Source organism: Petromyzon marinus, chromosome 8 (assembly GCF_048934315.1).
Source record: "Petromyzon marinus isolate PM22_M1 ecotype Great Lakes invasive population chromosome 8, UKy_Petmar_22M1.pri1.0, whole genome shotgun sequence".
Lineage (NCBI taxonomy): Eukaryota > Metazoa > Chordata > Hyperoartia > Petromyzontiformes > Petromyzontidae > Petromyzon > Petromyzon marinus.
The window spans coordinates 4,590,853-4,617,457 of record NC_133674.1 but is presented as its reverse complement, the minus strand read 5'-3'; the positions used below and the strand labels follow the sequence as shown (position 1 = coordinate 4,617,457).

At 47.3% G+C, this 26,605-nt stretch overlaps 1 protein-coding gene across 3 annotated transcripts in view; it reads right to left on the bottom strand.

Annotated features, from left to right (window-relative positions):
* Positions 1-689: 689 nt before the first annotated feature.
* Positions 690-26,605, bottom strand: part of LOC116940148 (melanopsin-like) — a 65,162-nt gene continuing 39,246 nt past the window's right edge. For all 3 annotated transcript variants that reach the window (XM_076065527.1, XM_032949453.2, XM_032949452.2), the window contains 6 exons: positions 26,169-26,340; positions 25,164-25,328; positions 23,105-23,399; positions 22,223-22,363; positions 11,021-11,071; positions 690-6,952 (listed from right to left, as the gene is read on the bottom strand). In XM_076065527.1, the coding sequence (XP_075921642.1) occupies positions 6,731-6,952; positions 11,021-11,071; positions 22,223-22,363; positions 23,105-23,399; positions 25,164-25,328; positions 26,169-26,340 (1,046 nt within the window). In that variant the 3' untranslated portion in view covers positions 690-6,730. The remainder of the gene's footprint in view (positions 6,953-11,020; positions 11,072-22,222; positions 22,364-23,104; positions 23,400-25,163; positions 25,329-26,168; positions 26,341-26,605) is intronic.

Genomic DNA, 26,605 nt, shown 5'->3' with positions numbered 1-26,605 from the left:
TTGTCTGCAATATGTATATTGTTGCATTTTGTTTGGTTATTGTTGTGCTCACGCACCATGGATTTACCCTGGAAGTTAGTCAGGCAACTGGCTAAACGGGAACTGGAATAACACGGAGAAAACCCACACATACGAAGGGGTAACACTAAAAATGTTCACATGAACGGGTTCACAGGAACGGGTTCACAAGCCCACTTTGCTGTAATGCCATATGTGCACGCAAACCGCCAACCTTTGCTTGGAAAGTGCAGCAGCAGTATCACAGACGTGACGGGGAGGCACGTGGCAGAAAGAGAGAGAGGAATGCTCTTGCAAAACATCCACACACACAAGCAAGTGGTCCCAATCATTGGCAGGCAACAAAAACCCCGGAACATGACACCACAGAATCACCTTAAAAGTTGCCTCCGCGAACCTCAGAGCTGAACTATGCTGAATAAAGCGCGAGAAGAAAAGAGTTTGATGATTTATGTTATGCCTACATCGGCGACCGGGTTGAAGACCATTGACTTCCTACAGGAGAGAACCAGGAGCACCACTGGAGTATGGAGTGAAATGCTCCAACCGAGCGGAGCGAAGTTCTGTCAATACAAAAATCCGCTTGCCTACTGCCCTCTACAGGCATTTTTGCACTGCAGTCCGCAACGTGCGCGCAGCTTTGTGTGTGAAGGTAGACGCTGTGTCCACAGTGTCAATGTAGTTCTTTTATTTTTATACAACACAACAAACAACCGTGTATAGTCGTATCGTATTCAATCTATCTGACTGTCACACTCCACAGTTTAAGTTTAACATGTGTTTTGTTCATACAACGAAATGAGCTAACAGAGTGAAGAATATATGACAGCGATATTCACATTTTAATTGCAGAATGTTCCATTGTACACAAATAAATCGGACATTGTAACTCGTGTTTGGCTAAGGGTTCGCTACACATAGTATAATACATTCTAAATATACAGATACAGATTACGTTTTTTTATCACAGGAGAAAAATATTGTACTTAAAAATCGGAGCATCGACAATCCACAATTAAAACTCTTTGTTCGCGATCCCTGACAGTTACTTTTCAGGTCACCCTATCGGATTCACAAGCAGCGTGATTTATTAGAACGCACACATTGTAGATTACACACTAGAGATGTAACGATCCACGAATCCGTTGATTCATATTTAGTAAGCACACAATATGTGCATCGGAGTGTGTGTGAGATCCAATGCTCTTGATTCAGACGTATTTTGTGTAATGGGTCCTCATGACTGTTGCAGTCATCAGTAACAACAGCATTCTCGACAAAGTTCAAATAATAATAGTCTTGAAACACATTCCCCCAATTCTACAACTCATCGAATCGTTACACCTCTATCAGGTGTGTAGTCGGTATTGCCCTACAGAAGTGACACTTCAAACATGCGTTACAGAAATGGTCTCGTATCCATTTGGTTAGCTTGCAAGCGCAGTACATTATTCACTTCAAATCATGTTGTATCCATTTCCGTATTAGAGTGGAAATAGTTTAATGTGCAAATATCTTAAATGACTGCTCTGTATAACTATTTTAAATATTTGAAAACAGTGTAAAATGCCCAATCACAAAAGTCTTCGCATGGCCAGATATACAGCCCGTCATTTTACTATGCATCACTGACTAGCTATTTATATTTGTTTAATTAAAGTAAAATTTCAGTTTATTTAGCAATGACCAGGGGGTATTTTGTATACCACCTATTATTATGATTTCCATTTTTGTTATTACATCAGAGGAACTCTTAAAGAACTGGCCATCTTGTTTAATTAGTTTGCTTGCTGTTCTTTCTTTTATTTTTGGATACGTATTTAACGTATTCTAAAACTTAGCGCGCACTCAGACATACACAACTTAGTGAACATATTCGTGCAATAGTCTCTTCAAATTGTCTTTCATTTGACCGTGCACACAACCTGTAGTCCAGGAAACAAAACTCTCTCTCTGTCACACACACATACACATCCCTCAATCAATAAACACGAGTGTGCTTGGCTGTATTCGTGATGCAGTCCGTGCTGGACGTTAATTGGAGCTTGCGAACATGACCTGACCTCGCAAGACCTGCCCCAGGCGGTCAGGCGGGAAGGTTTTGCACAGAGAACTCTACACCACTTCCGTCTCATTTACCGCCTCCTCATTATAAGCTGCTAAGACGCGAGGGTACCATCTGCTCCATATGCGCGCGAGCGCGCACACACACCCGTGCACGCATACGCACACGTGCAATGCGCACCCAGGGGAAACTATCGAGGGCGGGTGAAGAATTTTTACCCAATTCAATTAAAATGTCTAATTCAATGTAATTAGCATAACGAACTCAATGGGGCGCATTGCACATTATTTTTTTAATCCAATTATCATCCATGTTTGACAGGAAATAATCTAGGATGAGTGAGCATCTTAACAGAATGTGCCAGCCCTCGATCGACGTTACTAAGATACCGTAGTAAATATGCTCTGATCTCGTGAGGTACAAGCACTTGCAACTACGCATCATTGCAGTTCCATTGTAATTTAATCCCCAGTATTCCTTGCGAGAGACCTATCACGTCAATGGACTCCAATCTCATTCGAAAAGGCTGTGTTAATCTCACGATGTCTTATTTACCCAACAACCGTTTGACATCATGGCCGCATTGGGACACTTGCCAGGGCTCATATCTCACTCCACAAAAATAGACACGAGAAATATAAAATTAAACGGTTCGTTGTCATTGAGACAACAAAAAAGCAGGCGTGTGGGTGTGCATATAGAAAAAGCTACTTTGTGTCCAATCTACAACCGTTCCAATGAAGATGGTTCATAAAATTCGCACGCACAATGATGGGGGCTGTCAGAATTGAATGCCGTGTATATCAAGCTCGTGGGCCTTACTCTGGGCCCACTGCATGCCCGCGTCTATTTTGGGGGGACCCTGCCGTGCGCGTACAGAAAAGCGTCCAGAGCAAGCGGGGGAGTGGCTTCACTGACAGACGAAGCTCAAGGCCTGCACACGTGCGCAATTCTTTCAAGATGTGACACCGGCGGTGTGGGGCAGTTTGACCTACGGACCGTAGGGAATGCTCACACTTGTAGGAAAGAAGGGATTGATAATATTATAAATGATGATAAATACATTTGAAAAAATCATTCGGTTACCATTAGCTTCTACCATTGGTAACATTTTAGACAAGTTTTGCTTTCGTTGAGCCTCTTCAGCAACATGTAGCTAGTTGAAACTATATAAACTATTTAAAAGACAAGTTTACTCCCTGTGACTCCCATACTTGTGGACTGGCTTTTGAATGCCTTCCTGGAAAGTTTGCTGATGCAAAGATTTATCTTGTTCTAAAAAACCCAATCGAGCAGCATTTTGATAATTTCATAGTGCACGGCAACACTGTTAATCGTTGTTCTACAAGTCCATATCACTGGCATACGAGGTCACCAAAATGCTGCAGGATAAACGAAATAAGCTGTCATTGTATTATACTTTTGTATTTGCGTTCACAAGGGGGTATTTAGTAATAGCCATGGTGTTGTGCACGTAATTCATCTGGGACGTGCGATGGTGGCAGGGAAACAGTGAGCTCCACTTCGCGTTTTCTATTTGCAGGTGGCACAGGGAAAACGCTTGTGCCTCAAGCAAGAAAAACCCCGATTCAATCCCTGACTTGGGTGCCTATCTGTGTGGAGTTCTGCCCCTCGGCTCGCCACGTTCATAGCACAGTACGTTAACCGCTACGCTACCGCTGCCCACTCAGTAATGTATACACCCCTCCTCCTCCGATTAGCACGGTTGACTACGTCCGGTGCAAAAGAAATTCAACATACGTACACAGGGTGGTCTAAATGTTTAGAGAACTAGGACATGAATAGGTATGTCATGATTCAAACCCTGACTACTCCACGTTTATGTCATGAAATGTCAGGATTTATGGTCATTTTCTTTAACATTATTTTCTCCTTTTATCAACTTGTTTCTTGGCTTCTCTTTTTGCCTCCTACAATTTGGTTCACTCCATTTGTAAGCATTGAAATTTTTTGTATAATCTGCATGAACTTTAAATGGTATATTACAACGCACGCGATTCAATGCACTTACATTCAGTAGAATAATATATTGTCTCATCCACGAATGGATGCTTCCATACATCGGCGCGTTCCGTTGTACTGAATATGCACAGATTTGTGTTTTGTTTGACATGCCATTCTTTCGTTTTTATGTTTAACTCAGGAAAACCTCACAAAGGCACAGACCGATTTCCTCAGGAGGTTCCTGCTTTGGATGTTTGGCCAATTCCTCTTTGATACATTTTGCAAGCAGAAAAAATATTAAAGTGGCTGGAGAAAACCAATGCATATCTCATTGCATTGCAGGTGGTGGCAGGCAACTGGTTCCATCTCTGCAATTCAATAACCCCATCTCTGGAGGCCCATCACCATCGGACTCCACCAATAATTAATTGTACGTTGCACTGTACTATGAGGTTAATTCTCATGGAGACAATGATTACTAGGTGATCGACAACAAACTGAAAGATGATCCCATTCGAAGCATTCTTGAAGGCAGTAAATTGTCTTCTCTCTCGGAAATTGATAAAAGCTACCATGCTGTCTTTACTTGACCACTTTAACATTGTGTATAAATTAGCCCCAAGTACTGTACTGAAGAAGCTTGATTCCATCTATCCCTCGGCCTTAAGATTTACATTGAACTGCCCATATAGGACTCACCACTGTGATCTCTACATTGGGTCAAACTTAACATCTATTAATGTTCGACGGCTTGTGCACCAGATCTTATTTATTCACGATGTACTTACAGAAAAATCCGCAAACTACCTGCTGGATCTCCTCTCTGTTTCAAAGAAAAAATTTGACCTCAGGTCTTTGCTCATTTACCAGCTTCACATTCCCTATTGCCATACAAAAACTGGAGGGAGGGCCTTTGCTATTGATGCCCCCAGGGTCTGGAATGATATTGCTAATAAACTGCAACTTGAATCGCTACCAATGAGATCTTCTCTCAAAACTGCTCTAGAGGAGTTGTACACCCCTAGCTGCCACATAAAATAAAATGTTTCGCTCCGGATGACGCTGCAAAGTATTATCTGTATTTTGATTTAGCGTGCTGATCTTAAAGGTGCATTGAAAACTTGATACTCCGACTGATGCTTCTGTTGTTGTGGAGTAACTCATGCAGCCAGCTATGGCTCTAGGATTTGGTGTTACATGTTATTTATGTAGTTTATTGTAAAAATTCGGTCACAGTCCCTATGATCACTGTTACGTTGCAATTATGGCTTTATTTTTTGGTGATTTCAAAAACGTTTTTTTGGTTTGGACATGTTTGTTTTGTTGTAGTACGGAGTTAGACTGGTGGCCTTAATCTAAGTTTTCTTGTGGTTGTTGTTGTTTGACTTGCATCCCACTGGGATTTTTTGCACACAGCGTTGGTGTACGGTGCTTTTTTCAGGAATATTTTGCTGTTTTTTTTCATGGATTTTCTGTTTGCAAGTCACATAGTCACTTTAAGATGTTTTCTTGTTCGTTTTTTTAGTTTTTTTGTTTGTTGTGGTTGCACCCGATTCAAGAGCCGAATGGCTCACAGGGCTATACCAAAATAAATAAACTGAAAAAAACCAAAAAAACTGATTGAGATTTAGAATGCAGGTGCCATGTCAGGCACGTGGGAGATCAGTGCAGTTGGGGAGCAAGTACAGTAAACCCTCGCTATGCATGAGCTTTGGTTTCGCGAGTTTCGCATATTCGCGAGTTACTAAATGTTTATTAATTTCCTATTCGTGATCCGACTCGAGAATTCGCGAGTGATCGTAGTGCCTACAGACCACCGACACCGGAATGTGGTTACATTTGAAACTGCCTGCGAAGATTAGGCACGCCCCCTCGGTTGCCCCGCTTTGTCCTTAAGTCTTGCAGTAATCCCACTCTGAACTCGCTATTGTCCATTTTTACTTTATACAGTATGTATTCGCTTGTTAATTACCATTAATCATGGTTCTCAAGCGTCCAATGAAAGAATGTGTCTGCTGAAAAAAGGCAGATGAAAGGGATGAGTTTGAGTGAAAAGGTAAGAGTGTGAGGCTTGATGCCAATGAGAGTGCATCCGCGGCAGGCTAACGTTTTGGTATAAATGAGTCGACCGTGAGGTCCATTATTAAAAAGAAAGTGAACGAAATCAGGGAAAGTGTTGCAGGCTAACGCTCTCCATAGTGTGAAAAATTATAACTGTGCGTCGTTATCAAATGCCTGCATCTCCTGAGGAGTTTCTGCATTCGCAAATTCTGCATTCAGGAGCGTTTTCAAGAATGTAACCCTCACGGATAGAGAGGGTTTACTGTAGTCGTACGGCCCAATGGTCATGTAATCAACAGTCCCATACGGGCTACTGAGGTGGCACAGCATGTGACTTGCCCCGTCCACATGGCCATGTGGCATGTTATCTACGTTGGGCCTGATTCATGGAGTGGCTGTCCATTTTCAGCCGATATTTGGTGAAAACTTGGCAAGGTATCCATCATGGAAAAGGGACAAATTACCCTTGCAATGTGATGTGTTTGGACTATTTAATCAAATATGTGAATTTGGCCCTTTGTGATCACTTCAATCCCTTCGGTGTGTTCACGGTGGGTATTAGAAGGTTTGCATTCATGCGATGGCGACACCAAAATGCGAGAAAATGATTACAATCGCATCTCAGTTTCTGCTGGTGTTCTCACACATCACGGAGATACTGGGTACCACCACCCTGTGCCCCTGACTGAGTGTCAGATCGTTCATCTGAATACGTTCATCACCACTGCTGTTGCCTGTCCTGCCGGACACAAGGTTGGCCCCGTCTTCCCCCTCTCCGCCTTCAAAAGCCTCGTTCGTGTACGGGATCGGGCGCAGGATTCCCTTGGGCGACTTCTCTCGACCCTGTGGGCACACGGGGCCAGAGGGCAGAGGGAGGACGCAAATATCGGTCAAGTGACCTGCAAATAACCATGTGTATGCTTCAAGAATCATGTTTTTGTACTGTTTGTTGTGGTAACGTTTTTTTGTGTGTGGAATATTTGCTGGTTTATTCCAGGATGTTTCTGTTACGCGTTGTCGCTTTAAGATGTTCTGTGTTCAAATTTTGTTTGTTGCGGTTGCACCCGACTTGAGCCGCATGGCTCACAGGGCTATACCTAATGAATAAAACTTGAAACTACCCACCACTACTTGACATATGTGAAAAAGTGCTTTATAGCTCATCAGATCCTCCAATATAAGTAAATATTCTGATATTAGCCGAGTGCAGAAACAATGCACTTCGTGAAAGTGGCTGCATTTAGTGGACGTTATATTGATTGTAGTGGATATTGAAAAGATTCACGGATACCACCAAGTCAGTTCGTATTCTACAGCTTATGGAGGGTACCCACCAAGTTAAATCTGCAAAGAATTAGAAAAGCACCAGTGTGCTGTGCGTTTGGAACGTTTGTTCTTGCGCCCTCTCATGAGTTGAGTCTATTACGAATGCATGCTGCCCTGTATTTTTTTTATGACCTACAGATCATCAATACGTTATTGGTGAGTTATTTTTCAAGTTTAATTTTACAAATAACACATCTGAAAACTGCCCAAATTAAACTGGAAAGGTAATAACGATATGATTCAAGTACTTTCCCTCCCAATAAAAAACAATTATTATCGATATGCTTGTGCCAGATAAATAACAATAAGACTAATAGTGTAGACAATATTATAGGCAGACAGTATAGGATTATGTTTGGACTTATAATGGTATCCATATCTTTGGTAAAATGGAAACAATTATATTTGAAATTGATGCTTCAGATCTGGCAGATGTGAAATATGCTACCACATTCATGTAGAGACAGTTTACTGGTTTCATACGTGACTTCAATGTAGAGGTAAAAATACCACCTCCCACGAGTCCCATCATACACACACATATTGACAAAGCAAAAGTGCAACAAGCAAACACTCCGAAAACATAAGCGCTCTTCCCTCTGGTTTTGATACTCGGGTTCAGTCAATTCCTTTTAACACCTCGACCAAATGCAAATATCAGAAATGTTTTCCCCTCAACATGTGTTTGCCTCTGATGAACATTTACATCGATCCAGCACAGAAGGACACAATTTTGAAGATGAACATTTAAGGCAGTCTAAAATAACGTTGTGCAGGGAGAGTATGGTAATACAAAAATATACAAATGCACTCTAAAGAGCCTCGCAAAAGACGTAATGAATTAATATATTTATGATTGATTCTGTAATTTATCCACAATAAGGCAAAATGTGAGGAGGCAACAAAAGACATTATAAGATGATTTAAGAGAACAGGTTAAGCGCACTGCCTCATTATGAAAGCACAAGAAGGAGGCGAATGCTTTGGACGATAACCACGGAAGAGATTGAGTGACATAATTTGAGGACAGCACTTCACAGCTAAATGCCTTGAAAATGCCACAGAACTATTTTTCCAAGTTGACACCGATAGTTAAAAAATTACACTTTTCCGATTCCGAACGTGTACTTTATCGGTACCAAGGCTCCCACACGGCCATGCGGGAGGGTGTGTGGCATAGTTTGGTTATCATAGAGTGCGGTCGTGTTGCTACAGTTCTCTGCGGTGAGTACAATGTCTTTAAAAACTATGGCGCTACACCTATCTAATGTGAACCGTTTGCGCATTCTGAGATGCATCGGTAAACGGGACCCACCATGTAACTTTCAGACGTCTTGGATCGGGTTAACTCATTTTAAATAGCACCAAGGTCCCAGTACCTGATACCATCACAATAATCGAAGATTTGGTCCAACATGGACTTGACCCCGATGTACCGGCGTTGGTTAAGCACTGCCTCACCTACTTTACTTGGAATGGCACCTTCTACAAACAAAATGAGGGCACCCCCATGGGTTCCCCCTTATCACCAGTGATAGCCAATGTTTTCATGGAGAAATTTGAATCAGATGCCATCCAGACATCCACCCTCAGCCCTTCCCTGTGGAAGAGATATGTGGATGACACTTTCGACATTTGGCCACATGGCCTCCCAGCTTTGAACCTTTTCCTATACCACATCAATTCCAGACACCCTTCCATCAAATTCACCATGGAAGTGGAGAAAGATGGCAAGCTACCATTCTTGGATGTCCTGTTTGAGAGAAGGCCTGATGGCTCTTTGGGACATTCTGTTTACAGGAAGCCCACCCACACAGACTCCTACTTGAAACCTGATTCCCACCAACACCCGACTCAGAAGAATTATTTCATCAAAACGTTAATCCATAGGGCTCATTGCATTTCTGACAAACACCACCTGACCAGTTAATTAAAACATGTACATCTGGCCCTCAAGATGAACGGTTACTCTGACCATACCATCCGCCAAGCTGTTTCTTCCACCATACAGAAACAACTACTTGACACTCCGATCAAAATCATCACGTTACCATACATAGCAGGCGTTACGAAAAAGATTTCCAAAATTCTAAACAAACACAAGATCCAGGTCCGGTTCAACACTGTGCACAAAATCCGTGATCTGATCCCGTCAGTAAAGGATGTTATTCCTGACTTACAGTACCCCGGTGTTTACAAATTGAGTTGTACCTACGGGGACTGCTATATCGGGGAGACGAAGCGACATATCTCTGACCGAATTCGCGAGCACAAATCAGATTGGAAACACGGCAGAATGATCATTGTTACAACGCTGTGGGTGATCATGATATTGTTTTCTCCGATACCAAGGTGCTCTGCAAACCTACCGGTTATTATCAGAGATTTGTCCACGAGGCCATCCAGATTTACAAACACAGACATAACTTCAACCGAGAGGATGGTTTCAAATTGAACAATCACTGGAAAGATGTTATAAATCAAGTCAAACGTTAGCTGCCTTTCAATTTTTTGTACAACCATTTCCTTTTCTCAGTGGTTGTATATCAAACTTTAGCTACCTTATAATTGAACAGCTATTTGCCGCCGCTTTCAAAAAATGCAGCATGTCTCTTCCTCCCCCCGACCCCCCACGCAGCATAACAAAGGTGGGTTTTACCCACTCTTGTGCAGTGGGAAGTGGTTGTTATCCGCAGCAATCTATCAAAAGGCTGCTTAACCCAGCCCTCCCACCCACCCACGCCCCCTTACTGACTCCTCCCCCCTCCCTTAACCTGTATATAATCCCGGTCGTCTCTGAACTGTGCTCCTGACACAGATATTCTGCGTTGACTATTCCACCTGACGACGGAAGCTTGTGTTGCCTCCGAAACGTCGTGATTTAATTGTTTTCTTTTATTTTGTTTTATTTTATCTACGTGACTTTGCCGAATAAAACCAAAGAGTATGAATCCTTGCAGTCACGAAAGCTTCAAATCTAGAAAAAACACAACTTATGAAAGGATTTACATTTGCCAATAGGTGCGATTTAGTGTTAATGGCAGTGAAATGCAATTGGGAAGTGAGCCATTTTCAGGGTGACAACATTCCTGCTGATTTTGACACACTTGGATACGCAGGAAAGGATAGCTTGGGTCAAAATACTTTTTTTGGAGGGGTCCTGCTAAGTTTTTACACGAGGGGGTGACGATTGGTATGTTTAATAATTTACTATTTTGCAAAAAATATATAAGCAAATTTGGACCATGGCACTGACACACAATGGCCTACTTGGCCTACTTGTCTTCGAATTAAGTGGGGGAATCTTTAACATAAACAGTGAAGGAGACGGCGGCGTACATTGTGGATAATACACCCACAGCATTAGCCAGAGTGCCTCCTAAGTTCGTTCAAACTGCGGGTGGAGAGACGCGGGGGATATTTACAAAACTTGCCCCCCATTGTTTCAACTGCTGAGATGACAGAATGAACCTGCGACCTGTGAATTGCTCGCCCGGTGCCGTTAATCATTCAACAATGGCAGCATCAATACAAAAAAAGAAACGCGTCGTAAATGCTTCTTTTAATGATGTGTTACAGACATACCTGAGTGCTACCAGTTTCAACGAGTGAGATATTGTCGATGTCGAGCGATGTCTGCAAGGTAAAGAAGACAATCACATTACTTTAAGCAGTGCTGCCATCGTCCCAGCTTGTAGCCCACATCTCACTGTGTGAGACACACTGTAGTGCTGCTGTGGTGCCACGACCGCGGAGCCACTCCGCCAGCACCGCGACTCCCCCCCTACCCCCGCCCTGAACGCACACACGCCGCACACATACACACGTACCGTATTTTCTCGCATATAACCCGCGGGGTATACCACTTTTTACAACCAAAACAAGACCCTGCGGGGTATATGGAGGTTGCGGGCGATCCCAAAAATATTTTACACGTGTGACATGTCATAACTCGTTTAATTTTTCATGGTAGGACTATCCATGATGCAATACTTACCTTTGACTAAAGCACTGCTGAATAAACCACTAACACTAACATTGCACATGTTATCACGTTTTAAATTATTCGAATTGTTTGTACAATGAAACGACAGTGTTCGAAGTGGGTGCACTTTGTTTACCGTAATACTTTCAGTGGCTGTAGGGGGGTGCGAAAGATTCAGCTCAGGCTATGGATTGCACAATGGGAAGGGCCTTAACAAGCGTCTACCAGACGCGGAATCATAATTGCTGAGTTTCTTACGCCGCTGCTATTGGCTGAGCACTATACAGTCGCGACCATGAGCTTTGTTTAAAATTTCCAATGGCTTTGTTGCCAGGAGGCAATGGCGTTACCGTAGTGCCGCTATTGTTTGCGCAGTGCACAATCTTCCAGTGCTAAAACTGTACAGTCATATGATGAGGTCGAATGCTGGTAAGCCTAACAGTACGCTTACTTACTTATCTACCAGTTATGTGTTACTTATTTATTGGATCTTTACTTTTGTTACTTATTTACTGTTTTAAGTTCACTCGTTTCCGGTTAGTTTGTTTTCTTTTTGCACGTTATGATTTTAATGTTAACTATTGATAGTGGAATGTATTACAAATGTAAACTTTGTATTAATATTATGGAATTAAGCTGCGGTAACGACGTTAAAGATATGAATGCATGTGGGGTATATAACGATGCGGACTATCTGAATTTTTTTTACCCAAAACGCTATTTTTGCGGGGTATATGCGTCTGCGGGTTATATGCGTATGCGGGCTATATGCGGGAAATTACGGTAGTGTCCCTGTGGGGGATCGCCTGGCACCACGGGTTTTCATCTGAAGAGCCCCTAGGTGGGAAGTCCCGCGGTTTCCCTGTGCCAGGAGATTGGCCAATCCCCCCAGGACAAATCACATTGCGGCCCCCCTAAATTGGCTTAAAATTTTATGGGCGCACCAAGGTTCACCGGGCCAGCCGCAGTGAGTCACGCATAATATCGGGGAAAGGGCTGGGGTAAAATATTAAGCGAGCAGGGCAGATAATGAGGGCGGGGGGATCCTAGCACCCCTGACCAGGTACACACACCGGGTGTGTATTTGCCAGCCAGGGACGCCCTCCCAGAATAAACTGGCTGAGTCAGGAATTAATGGATACAGGCACAGAGACAATGAGCCGAAAAATTACGTACCATAATGCTCTGGGTAACGGCAGAGAAACGTTTGAAAAATCTAAAGGTAGGCGCACGATTGGCTACACAGGATGACGTAATGTAACCCTGGATTTTCGATATCCCAGGGCAAAAAAAGGGGAAACCCGAAACGGTTCAGGACTCTTGTGATCTCCAGCCGCTTGGCGACCCAGACCGATTCCCTGCCTCTTCGAGCCGCTCGCAGCGTCCGTGAGACGCCAGCGAATGTCGCCATGAGACATGCGTTAGGCAAGGTTCTCTCCCATCTCCATCCCTCCGCCTCTCCCCGTGTTCGTGCAACTCCGTGAGAACGGCTGCGAGGTATATAACAGGGCACGTAAGTGTTTGGGGGGGATTGGGTAGTGATAGGATAGGCTCTGCTTGCAGAATATTTCCTCAGTGCAGGGTTTTGCGCTGTGAATAAACGTTAGCACAGAGTATCGGTGCAGTGTGATTTGTCTGTGTGTATGTGGAGCAACTGTGTGGGCGGACGAGCGGCGAGGGCAGAGCCGCAACATGAAGGCTCGTTAAATGAATCGCCTGCAGGTGCGCACGTGTTCACGCTACTGCTGTAGTGCTAGTCATAGTGCATGCGCGGGTTAGGCTATTAACCGCCCGCACAAGCGCGCACATTCGCGCTGCCACTGGAGCATTAGTCATAGTGCGTGCGCGGGTTAGGAGATAAACCGCCCGGAGAAGCGCGCGCGTTCGCGTCGCCACTATAGCGCTAGTCGTGGGACGTGTGCGTATTAAAGTACAATCGTCAGCAGGGGCGTGCGTGTTCACGCCGCAGCTGTAGCATTAGTCATAGTGCATGCGTGGGGTAGGAGATAAACCGCCCGCAGAAGCGCGCGCGTTCGCGTCGCCACTATAGCGCTAGTTGTGGGACGTGTGCGTATTAAAGTACAATCGTCAGCAGGGGCGTGCGTGTTCACGCCGCAGCTGTAGCATTAGTCATAGTGCATGCGTGGGTTAGGAGATAAACCGCCTGCAGAAGCGCGCGTTTTTGCGCCGCCGCTATAGCGCTATTTGTGAGACATGCGCGTATTAAAGTACAAGCGCCAGCAGGGATGCGCGCGTTCGCGCAGCCGCCCTCGCATTAGTGGTGGTGTACGTGGGCGTGTGTAGAATAACCCCGAGCGGTGGTAAGCCAGCGCTTTAGTCATGTCTCTCCGAGAAGGTGCTAGCGCGGGAGGACCGATCACCCGCGGGGGCCCGGCGGGAGCGGAGCAATGCGGTGGAGTAGGGAGTGGAGGAGGGAGTGGAGGGGGCAGACGTCACGCCCCACCTGCCCGGCGAGGGCCTCATGACTACGTAGCAGTGATCTTTCGCAACTTAATATGGCCTCAAAGTCCATCTAGCCTGGAGAAAGCAGTGTGGTGATGTCATCACTGCTTAGGAGGTAAATATTGTCTATTTTCTGTGTGTTCTCTGTGGGGAGGAGGTAGTGTGGTGGTTCACATTCTGTGCTACAAATCCCAGTGGCCTTGGTTCAATACCCATAAATATATACCATCAATGGGAAGTGGTGTCTGTTAATACAGTGACCCAGGATGCATTCCTGACAATGTACACCATTAGCATTTTAAGGTGTCTGAAGTGGGCCTGGAAATCTACGTCAAAACTCAGCCCAAAATAATAATCTGTTGCACGGATATGAACATCATCTATATACGGCATGCAGCTATTGTGTATATCATTCACAAGTTGTCGTCCGCCTGTCACACTCTACCTCCCAGATGGTACATAGGAGGCACAAATGAAGAAAACCAAAAAATATTCTCTTACAGAGACATCCCTGAAAAATTGTCGGGTTTCCGGAATTTCAATAAAAAAACACCTCGGAACATCCAAGAGCCCGCCATTTGTAAATGACAGTAATGATGATGCCAGTGGAACATGCCGTTCACTTCATTGCTCAAACTGGACGCAATGAGCCAGCAAGTGTCAATATGAAACTAACAGCACCTTGCATTTCTGTGTAACATGTCAGATTGTTGCGTAGCCTTTTTAGATTTAATGTGTAATGAGAGAGTGCCACCTGGGGGGTTACAGGGGACATCTGCATGGGTAACCAGTATCCAATCTGGAGTAGGGATTCGAACTAGGCAAAAGGTAACAGGCGGAGCTATGGGGAATATACGGGAACCATCCAGAAGGTTCCACGAGGGGGTGTGGTGGTAGGCGGAGCTTAGCTCCGCCAGGAGGCTTGTAAGCGGAGGCAGAAGAGGACTCGAGGTCGGTGTGGGAAGCCTTGGGTCCGGACTGCATCGCCGCTCTACCTCTCCTTGCCAACGACCATGTGGCAAACCTCCAGCGAAGCAACATCTACTCCGGGCACGCCGCCAGCCAGCGGCGTGAACGGAGAGCGAGAATTAGGCGTATCGTGGCAGTGGATGGAAACGGATCGTCAAGGCAGGGAGGGAAGCGAGAGAACTACCCAGAGGGAGAGAGAGCGCGGAGCTGTGCAGACAAGGTTAAATAAAAGACACCAGTCCAGAGTCGTCGCGGAAGTCGTTTATTACATTGGAGTCAGAAGTGGTTCTTCTGGAGATGGAAACATACAACGGTGAGAGAAATGTCCAAGCATCTCAAGAAGAAGAACCCGCCTGTTGCATCTTCCGACGACGACGGAGCGGGCGGTGACCCAGGACCTGCTGACCCCGGGATCCGTGGTCCCGGTTACTGGTGAAGTCGCCGCGCCAGAAGCGGGCAGCGCGTTTGCGGCTTCTTTGCCATGGCAGTTGGAAGACGACTGGAGGAGGATGGAGGAGCAGCTGGAGTCACTGCGGGCAGTGCTTCTCCAGCTGGTATCGCTCATCGACTCGTCCACGTCGTCGGGGCACCCGCAGGAGGTACTGCTGAGGGGTGACGTGCAGAGGCTCGAGACTGGAGCCTCGAAGGGTCCCCCTGCGGAAAAGACGGCCGCCGTCACGGGCGCTGGGGAGGCATTCGCCATTACGTGCGCAACGGAGACCACGCGGCAGGATGCCACCATCTTGGGCGGCGCGACTGAGATGCGGCTGGAGCCCGCCATTTCCAGTGTGCCGCGTGGCACGCTGGCTGCAGGGGCCGCTGCTCCTGCTGGGCGACACGGGGCTGAGCGCACCCGACGGCTTTCGCACGTAAAATAATTCGTCGCTGCCGGCGGCGATTGGAGTGCCTTCACTCGGAGATTTGAGGCAGCATTCTGGTCAGTGCAATGGTCTGAGGAGGAGGCACTGGTTGCTTTGCCAACCGTCCTGGACGACGATGCACTTGCAGTCTTTAGATCGATTCCCCCTGAGAAAAAAAAGATGCTTCAAAGTGTTTACGCCAAGATGGCAGAGGTCTACGAATCACCTTCCGACACCAGACGAAAGTTTATTCAACGGAGAAGGGGGAGCCCTGAGTCTCCGCTCGCCTACCGAAGTGCCCTGATGGTATTGGCTGTAGCTGCCTACCCCGATGTTAACCAGGAGGTCCTTGACTCATTTGTCATGGACCACATGTTGGCATTGGCAAGGGACATGGGGGTGGTCTTGCCCACTTGCGGGCACAATGTCCAGACGTCCCGGTGGGCTGCTAGGTGTCTTCACGCGCACGAGAGCCTGCAGCGATGGTCCCAGATGGCTGCGTGGACAGGCGACCTTGCTCGGGACGGTGAGCCCAAGGGATGGTCGCCGACTAAAGTGGTGGAAATCCCGCATGAGCATGCGATTGCTGAGGGCGATCTGGCCGCTGCTGTGCCTCGTTGGGGTCGGGGTCGGGACGACCCTTCGCGACGCCGGAAGTTCGGCGGCCCGCATGAACGTGAAGACGGGGGTGCCCAATGGTCAGCCGTGACCTGCTTCAGGTGTGGCCGCCTGGGCCACTTTGCGAAGGAGTGCAGGGGCCACCCTTGATCGCTGACTCCGCCTGCTGCTCCGGCTCCTGCTGCTTCTCCGACGGATCACCATCATCCCTCACAGGTGAGTCGGTTCACGTTGGACACCTGGCCAAATTCGCCACCTCATGCATCTCATACCACGGGGCACGGTTGTTCGAATCGCGATTCGGGGCTGACGGGTTGCATTCGGGGCTGCGTTGGCCTGTTTTGGTGACCCAATGGAAAAAATTGGCACGTCACGTGGTTGCGGCGGCTGCGGGATCCTCAGCTGAACCTGGTTCCATTCAGGGGGTGGATGTCTGCGTCTTAGTTGACACGGGGGCTTCCGCTATGATTATTTCGGACTTGATTTTTCAGTTGCTCGTCCCGCTTTTGCCACTTGTGTTGCTGCTAACGGGGGTAGCATGGGCATCATCGGTCAGGTGGACGCTCATATCGCAATTGGGGAGGTCGCCGCGTCGGGGCCGGTTCTGATCTCCAGGTCCTTGGCCGTGCTTGTTGGGTACTGATTTCCTTGGGAAAATGCCTAAAAAATCTTGGTGGACCAGGGCTGCTTGTAAATGCCCTCAGGTCGTAATGTGTTCTTTCTGCCCTCGGCACTGGTTGCTCACCTTCGGGTGCCGACGTGCAGGCACTGATCGATGTCACGGTTGAGATCCTGCCAGGTTCCCAAATGTTGGTGCTGCTGTGCTATTGAAAAGGGGGTGGCTGCAATAGTTCGGCAGCTAGGGTGCTCCTGACCCCATCTAATGCCGCGATGCGTGGTCTGACGCTGGTCGGCACTCAGACGATCATTCGCTCTGAACAGGCACCGTTTCTTCAGGTTCTCAACGGGGGTCCAGATGAGGTTGTCGTTCCCACCGGCACTGTTTTGGCCCATGCTATTACCGCCGTTACAGAACGTGCCGAGGTGTAGCCACACCGAGTGGTGGGGGCGACGCATACTCCTCCTGGTTCAGACGATAGATGGATTGCGGAGTTGTGTCGTGAGAATTCCGTATTGTCGCCCAAACAACGGAATGGGTTGCGCGCGTTTGTGCGTGATTTTTCTGACGTCTTTAGCTAGGACGATTTCGGCTTGAGGTGCACATCCCTATTTATCTCACCACATTGGAATGGGCAGGGCCAGCCCTATTCGCCAAAACTCGCACCGGTTGAGCCCAAGGCAGAAGGAGTGTGTACAGAGCGCTGTCAGTGACATGCTGGCCGCAGATATAATTTCACCATCTAATAGTCCTTGGGGTGCACCAGTTGTGCTGGTAAAGAAAAAGGATGGGAACCTCAGGTTTTGTGTGGATTTTCGTAATTTAAATAAGGTTTCAGTGCCGACGTGTATCGACTGCCGCGTAGGGATGACTCCCTTTATGCGTTGTCCGGGGCGCGGTAATTTTCCACTCTCGATTTGTCGTCCGGGTTTTGGCAATTGCCGCTGGATGACTCGTCAAAGCCGAAAACCGCTTTCAGCATGCCTAAGGGACTCTTTCAATTTACCAGCTTTCCTTTGGGCTTAAATTCGGTACCGGCTACCTTACAACGTTTGATGGAGCTCGTGTTGGCTGGCTTGTAGTGGGATACGTGCCTCATTTATTTAGACGATGTGATTGTATTTAGTCGTACGTTCGATGAACACCTCCTACGCCTGCGCTCCGTGTTTGAGAGAATGCGCTGTGCCAACCTCAAGTTTAACCTAAAAAATGTCATCTGCTGCAGAATTTGGTGTTGTTTGGGCCACGTGGTAAGTTCCAACAGTATCATCACGAATCCGACAAAAACTGCTTGTGTCCGTGACTGGCCTACCCTTACATGTGCGGGTGATGTTCGCAGTTTCGTCGGCTTCACGTCATATTACTGTCGATTCGTGCCAAATTTCGCTATGGTCGCTAAGCCCTTGCATGCGCTGACTGCCAAAAATCAGAGATTCAAATGGGGCCCTGAGCAGAAAGCGGCGTTCGTGGCACTTTTCACTCACTTGTCCGACGTGCCGACGCTCCAATATCCCGATTTTTCGTTTGCCGTTTATCCTCGACAGCAATGCCAGCGATATGGGCATAGGCACCATTTTATCTCAGTCGAAAGACAGTGTGGAGAAGGTGGCCGCAGAAATTCGCTATTGCGTCACCAGGAGGGAACTGTTGGCCAATGTCTATTTTGTGCGGCTGTATAGGCCTTACCTTTACGGCAGAAAGTCTATTGTCGCACTGATCAAGCGGCTTTCCAATACTCATTGAAGGTTGAGCAGCCAGTCGGTCAGCTGTCTCATTGGCTCGAGATATTACAGGAGTTCTCATTCGATGTCGTTTATCGTAAGGGTTCCAGGCATTGTAACGCCGATGCACTGTCTCGACTGCTGCCAGTGACTCGTTGCACATGTTCCTCTGGGACAAGTCATTGCTCGCCTGTCGCTTTGCTACCGCATACTGTCATGTCCGTGGTGAACGAGTTTTCCTTGCATGGGGCAGATGTGCCGGCTGACGATGTATTGCAGTTGCCGCGCTCCATATGGATGCACGAGCAACTGTTGGATGACTCCTTAGGGGCTCTGCAGCATCAGGCGGAACAGACGCGTGAGGGTTCTGTGTCAGTGGAAGGTGATTGATTGGCTTTTCAGGAGGGCCTTTTGATGTGGAAGGATGACATAATGGACGGCGCATTGTAGTTCCCGTTGCTCTCCGTGACAGGTTGGTTCGTGTGTTGCACGGTGAAAAGTTGTTGCACCTTGGTGTTCAAAATCCTTGCTAACATTGCAACGGGATTATTATTGGCCCGGTATGACAGCCGACATCTCTAAACTTTTTCGCTCCTGTTATGAGTGCACTCGACAGAAAGCCGCCTTGCCTGAAGTGCCATCCGCTGCTGCAATCTATTTCCGTTACACGCATCAATGAGTTGGTGGCTTTTGATGTCCAGGGGCCATTCCCGATCACTCCCAGGGGTAACAAATACCTTTTGATGGGTGTAATATATTATTTCTGGTGGCCAATGGCTTGGCCCTTACCTGACCAATTCGCATCCTCCATCGCTGATGCATTTTTGAATGGCTATGTCATGGACAAAGGCGCCCTGGAGCAATTGCTTATGGACCAGGGCCGGAATTTATCTTCTAAGTTGCTACCGAACGTTAGCGACGCTTTGGGCACCAAAAAGATTAGGACGTCACCATATCACTCTCAGACTAATGGGATGGTCGAGTGTCTAAATCGGACTTTGACAGCTATGCTCTGCCAGACTGTGGATGCCAAACAGGCCGATTGGGATTTGCACGTGCCTAGCGTGCTCGCCGTTTTTAGGATGGCTCCGCACGGTTCCACGGGATTTTCTTCATTTTTCCTCATGTACGGAAGGGTAAATGTGCCGCCTATTGATGCTCAATTGAGATCGCCTGTTGGTGGCGCTAAACTGACCCTGGCTGACCATGTGCGGGACTCCCTGTGCCGGAATTCTGAGGCGCGGGAGGTCGCTCGGGTTAACACCGCAAAAACGCAGGCGCACAATGAGCGCTGTACGTGCAGGTCCGGCAATGACTTGTCGTAGTTCGTCGGTGACCGGGCCTGGCTGCATTGCCCTCAGGTGCCTGTTGGCACCTCTCCCAAACTGCACAAGCCATAGCATGGGCCGGTTGAAATGGTTGAGGTTAAGCACTCTCAGTGTGTACGTATTCTGGCGAGTCGGCGTCGTTGGTTCATCCATCCATCATGGCTGAAACCCTTTGTTCCTCCACGTGTTGCTTTGTCAACTCCACATATTGGGTTGCTGGGGTAGGACGTATCCGATGAACCGGAGGGGGTGCGGTTGCACGTTGATCTTCCGAAAATTTGTTTTGCTGTCCACAGCATCTGAACCCTTGACTGCCGTCGCGGACGATGGCCTTGCCCAGTCCGTCCCTGTTACATCAGACCCCTCCGCTCTTCCACCGACCGCTCCACTTCCAGCCGCACTGATCGACGCGGAACGGGATATGGCTACCACGGAGGGCCCGGCGTCGCGGACCCGTTCTAAAACGCCTCGATTTTGCTGATGTTCCGGTTTTATCTTCACTTTGGTTACTCACCTTTTAATGCTGGCTCGTACAGTTCATGTTGCTTTTATGTCTGTTACACACCCTTGTCGTTGCCGCGAGGTCTTTAATTGCATCTCTCCATTCTTAGCCGGGACGGCTAGTTTTTTCATCATGGGGGGGGGGAGGGGGTGATGTAATGAGACAGCGCCACCTGGTGGGTTACAGAGGACATTTGCACAGCCACCGCTGGGTAACCGGTATCCAATCTGGAGTAGGGAATCTAACTAGGCCAAAGGTAATGGGCGGAGCTACGGAGAATATACGGGAACCATCCAAAAGGTTCCACGAGGGGGCGTGGTGGTAGGCGGAGCTTACCTCCACCAGGAGGCATATAAGCAGAGGCAGGAGAGGACTCGAGGTCGGTATGGGAAGCCTCGGGTCCGGACTGGATCGCCGCTCTACCTCTCCTCGCCAACGACCATGTGGCGAACCTCCAGCGAAGCAGCATCTTCTCCGGGCACGCCGCCAGCCAGTGGCGTGAACGGAGAGAGTGAGGCGTGCCGTGGCAGCGGACAGAGACGAATCGTCAAGGCAGCGGGGGAAGCAAGAGAACTACCCAGAAAGAGAGCGTGGAGCTGTGCAGACATTCTGTTAAATAAACGACACCAGTCAAGAGTTGTCGTGGAAGTCGTTTATTACATATGTAGTAACTAACTCAGAGACACTAAGAGTTGGAGGCACTTCTTTATTAACAAGCACCATCGGGGTTCAACACTTTACAATAAGTCCATCTATGGTCAGCGACGTTACTCAGTCAGGACAGTTGGTAGGCTGCCTGACTGGTGACGCCCCAAGATAGTGAAGATAGAGAAGACGACAAGAAGGATGGTGAAGACGACCAGAAGAATAGTGAAAACTTCAGCAGCATGACGGGGATCCCACTCCATACAACAGCCCCGAGGTCCCCTACAGGGGCCCCTCTTATACTGTCAGCATGGCATGGCTCTGCCCCCGGCCACGACCCCTTTCTAGAACCTACCAGTGGTTCTTGGTGTGCCCCTTCTGTGGCCTTTCCCCGATACCCCCCTCTGGTGTATAACCTGGCCTGCTGTAAGCAACAGATCCCCTTCCCTGCCAGCAGCCAACGCTATGCTGCTACATTACTATTCTATGCCACTACATATATATCATGTAGTGTGTAACGGGGAACAGCTTGAATGATCAAGAGAGTTGGCACCTTTTGACCACACAATTCCTTTTGCTACAAAGCGGCGGCAGTCTCCAGTCCTTGTGACGTTTTGCTGTGACCATAAACAAAGCTCAGAAGTTCACGAACATTGGGTTGCGCTTACCCCAAGCTGTCTTCACATATGGTGAATTGCATGTCACACTCTCTAAGAGCTAGCAGACTACAGGATGCCAACGTCGTCATCCTTAACACGAAAGGGTAAGGGGAAATCAAGGGTCATCGAGGTGTATTTAAGTCCCGTGGTGTCTATGTGGACATCTTATAAATTACATTAAAGCATACAGGTATGTAGACACTAATTATTCAAAGAAATTGCAGAGGATCATACGAAATCCATATCCCTTGCATTTCACTTCGGTTATATCTCATGGAAATACACGGCGAGTGCTCGTCATCACGTAAACAAGCAGCAGGCCATGGTACCGTGGCCGTACCACTCCATCGTGTCGCTGTGCAAGCCTTAGTAGGTGCTCAGTAGCCATATTCATTTGCACAATCCTTCAAACTCCCACCTTTTCGAACATGCCGGAGTCATGGCACCTCGCTTTCCCCAGGTCCTGGCCCTCGATGGTATCTCGAGGAAGGTCATAGGAGACCTGACGGCTGGCTGGCCGGGTCCGGATCCCTGACTCCCCCTCCACGTCCGTCCAGCACTAGTGAGAGCGGGTGACAAGCCGTCCTCACACGGGGTGTACAGTCAGATGCTCTCCTCAAAGTTCTGCTTAAGTAAAAATATAAATACATTGTTAAAGGAATGTAAATGAGACACTGTGTCTCCTGTTTATACCACTCAAGATCAGGATAAATTATTTACGTATATTTGTATTCAGGATTCAGTGAGTAAGAAGGAAAAAAATGTAACAGTGGAATAATTTCCCCTCTTTCTAATTGGATACCCAGTGGAAACTTAAATGATCACGATGTTACACATTCTATTTACTCTACATGAACGATCAATGCCAATCTATTAGCTGCTGAAAGAGGTATTTTGCTTATGTAGTTTAAAAGATATATATAACTCCTTTACACTCCCAATCATACCAATGACTTATTTTGATATTTTAAATAGGGCTCTTAAGGCTCAAAAGAAGCTGTTTTAATTGAATGTTAATGCACACTACTACTTACAGTCACGTCTAACAGTAAATATGTAGTTACATTTTTTTGAATGGGTGTATTTTTCTACTTTTCTCCGACCTAATTCTAAGAACTATTGACATCACGTTGTGAAAATAATAAAATTGTATTTTATTTTTTGTACTGTCATTGGCGACTGGGCTAACGCCGCCTGCACTGCACGAGAGGGTCTCAGAGCGGTGCAGACGTCACCGTCGTGAAACTTCCCCCCCCCCTTTCCCCAGAACCACCTGGCCATCTCTGTCCTGGCTCCTTACCGACTCCGAGTCAGAGGTGCAGGTCGGCTGACGATGCCGGCGCACCGTGTCACCACTACACGACATCTGGCTGGAGAGCGTGGAGTGTCGTGTCGACTGGAAGCTGCTACCCGACAGAGTCCGCGAGCCCTTGCGGACGACGCCGAACAGCGAGCGAAGGCACGGCACGTACTTGCCGATCGCCTGCCTGTACTTGGGGTGCGTGATGGCATACACGATGGGGTTGTGGATTGCCGACGCCTTGGCGATGATGGCAGGCACGGAGTTCATGTAGGGCGTGAGCATGTCAGCGTAACTGCGGAGACAGGCAGCAGCCAAGTTAAACAACTCGAAGAGTTGAAGCGGCTCGTATCCTGTAGACATGCACCAAGTAGTTAAGGAGTGAATCACTCCTCTGGTGGTGCAATGAATTGTCACAAATATGGATTTGCAATTCAGTTCCAAGATCTTTTTCTTAACTTGCTTAATCATCTCCTCTATTGTTTCTCGTATTTTACGTCCTGTTTGCACTTCTTTGTGCACTCCATGAGCACATAATCCATCGTTACTAGCCTGGTACCTCGGTCATGGGTCCCGGGCTCTCTGACAGAAATTTGATGATATGGTCATAAAGAAAAGAGTTAAAAATACTTTCAAACATTCATTAGGGTTTGAACGTACAATGCTATAACTGGGCGGTCAGCTATTCTACCAGCTGGGTTATGGGATTCTGCACTCATACAAATGTGGAACAATCAAGTTACCTTGATTGTGCTGGAGCTTGTAAGATCTCAAAAGCTAAACAGGTTTGAGCCTGGATAATACTTGGATGGAGGACTGCTTGGGAATGTTAGGCATTATAGGACTGGGCTGCAAGATCGTTATGAGTTGGCAATGGAGCAACAGGTTACTCAATCTATCTGTACTGAGCTTTAAGTACGTATTACACTCGTGTGTGTCACTTTTTGGCAGGAATTCTGGTTCCCTCCCACATGCCAAACACTCACATATAATGAATGGGCCAACCACTCCAATGCAGGACCCTTCTTGAGTGCTCATTGAACCTCTCCTTGGTAAATAGTGGACATTTGTTATTGTTGCTATTTCCTGCAAGTAATTTGTCATGGAGCAATATATTATCCTATCTCGAGGATTTTGTATAGCGCTTTTGTCAAAGTGCTTTACAAGAGTTATAAATGACACATTAGTATTGGCTGATGGGGAAAAGGGATGGGGTTTGAGTGTTGGGGAGGGGAAGGGATGGCAAGGAAGGGTGGTGATAGGAAAAGGGAGGGCGAGGTTAGGAAGGGGGAGGCTGGTTAAGGTTTTAAGGATGAGGACAGGAAGCAGTAGAGGGATATGCAATTGAAAAAAGAGTAATCTTAAGGGAGGAATGAAACATGGTTTAGTGAAGTTGCCTGTTTGATGTGGAGTGGCAGTTTATTTCAATGGAGGGGAGCCAGGAGGGAGGAGCAGAAACGTGACTGAGCACAGGGAGGGGGAGGGGGCGTAGTGAGGGACACCAGAGATTGTGATCGCTGGGGCCGAGATGGGACGTAATAAAAAATAAGAGAAGCGAGATAGGGTGGGCCAGAACCATGGCGTGATTTGTAAACGAGGGTAAGGAATTTGAATAAACAGCGGTAGTAGATGGGAAGCTGATGGAGTTATGGAGTTCGACAAGGAGAACAGAGGAATGGGTGTGGTGTGGATGATTAAAAATAATCCGGGCCGAAGCGTTTTTAATTTTCTGGAGGGGAGCAAAGGTGGTCGAAACGGGGTGAGGGAGATGAACATGGTGGAAAGGGGAGCAGGAGGTGAAGAGGTTGGAGACAGATTCCCACCTGAGCATTGTAAAGAAGTTTAACGTTTATTTTGTTTAACTAGGCGAGGACTCAAGAGATCAGGATACATCCCATTTGGAAGTGACCTGGGTCACCAACATTAAAACAACATTAAACAAAGTACAACAATGAAGTTAATAGAAATCAAAGCAACAACAAAAAACTATAATCATAAATCAGAGCAAAAACAACCAGGAGGTGGCGAGTTAGGCAGGAGAGCAGCAGGACAAACGTACCCAGCCCAGGCCACAAGCGCCACACACGAGTATGGAGACCAGGACACCACATAGAGCAAGATGACAATGAGGGCGATCTTCGCAAGCTTCCACTCGGCATTCATCCGTTGCTGCTGCTTCTGTGATTCCTTACTATCATGGGCATCCCCCAGAGTCTTCACAGCCCTGTGCGGACAGTCACACCCCAGGGGCAAATTGAACAAGTCCAGCAAGTGTCGGCGAAAAATAGATGTTGTAAATGCTGACTGATAATATATAATTATAAATATCAAGTTTGAATTAATGATGATGACCAACACAACTCACGTTACCAAGTCCACAATACAGATAATTCACACGTCCATCCCTCTAGTCAACGTGGTGACAGTAAGGAAATTGTTTCATGGTGTATATTGCTGTATTGTGAAGTTGTAAGGCAATTGTTTCATGCTGTGTACGAGTGTATATTGCCATCGCAATATACAGCGTACACAACGACGTGACAAACCGTATACACAATACGTGACAGACCATGCACACAAACACCTGACAGACCGTGCGCACAAACACGTGACAGACCGTACACACAACACGTGACAGACCATACGCACAAATAAGTGACAAATCACGTGACAGACTATGCGCACAATTACGTGACAGACCATACGCTCAAACACGTCACAGACCATGCACACAAAAGTGACAGACCACGTTACAGACCATGCGCACAAACGCGTGACAGACCATGTGCACAAACACGTGACAGAGCATGCGCACAAACGTGTGCCAGACCACGTGACAGGCCATGCGCACAAACGCGTGACAGACCATGCGTGCAAACACGGCACAGACCATGCGTGCAAACACGGCACAGACCATGCGCACAAACACCTGGCAGACGGTGCGCACAAACACGTGACAGACTGTGCGCACAAACACGTGACAGACCATGCGTGCAAACACGTCACAGACCATGCGCACAAACACGTGACAGACCGTGCACACAAACTCGCAAGAATGCCTCACCTGTTGGTGTTCTTGATGGCTGCGAAGATGCGCACGTAGCAGAAGATGATGACAATGAGCGGGATGAAGAATACGAAGCAGAAGAGCAGCATGGTGTAGGAACGTACGGCTGGTGTGAATGTCACGTAATCCCATGTGCACGACGTCATGAGTCCCTCTGGGACGTAGGCACCTACAAGTGCCAAGAGAAGCATAAACAGCCGGACTAAAGACATGGTGCCGAGATGTTAACTCCCTCACCTGGTTTATAGGAGGTCGTGGGTTCGATCCCGAACCTGACGCCCGTGTATATGGATTTTGCATTTCTCTCTCCCCGTGGTAGCGTGGATTTTTCTAGGGTTCCTCCGGTTTTTCCCTCCGTATTTAGAAACATGCGTTTACAGTATTTGGCTGCTATAAATTTACACGTGATAAGCCACTTCGTTGAGCTATAATTT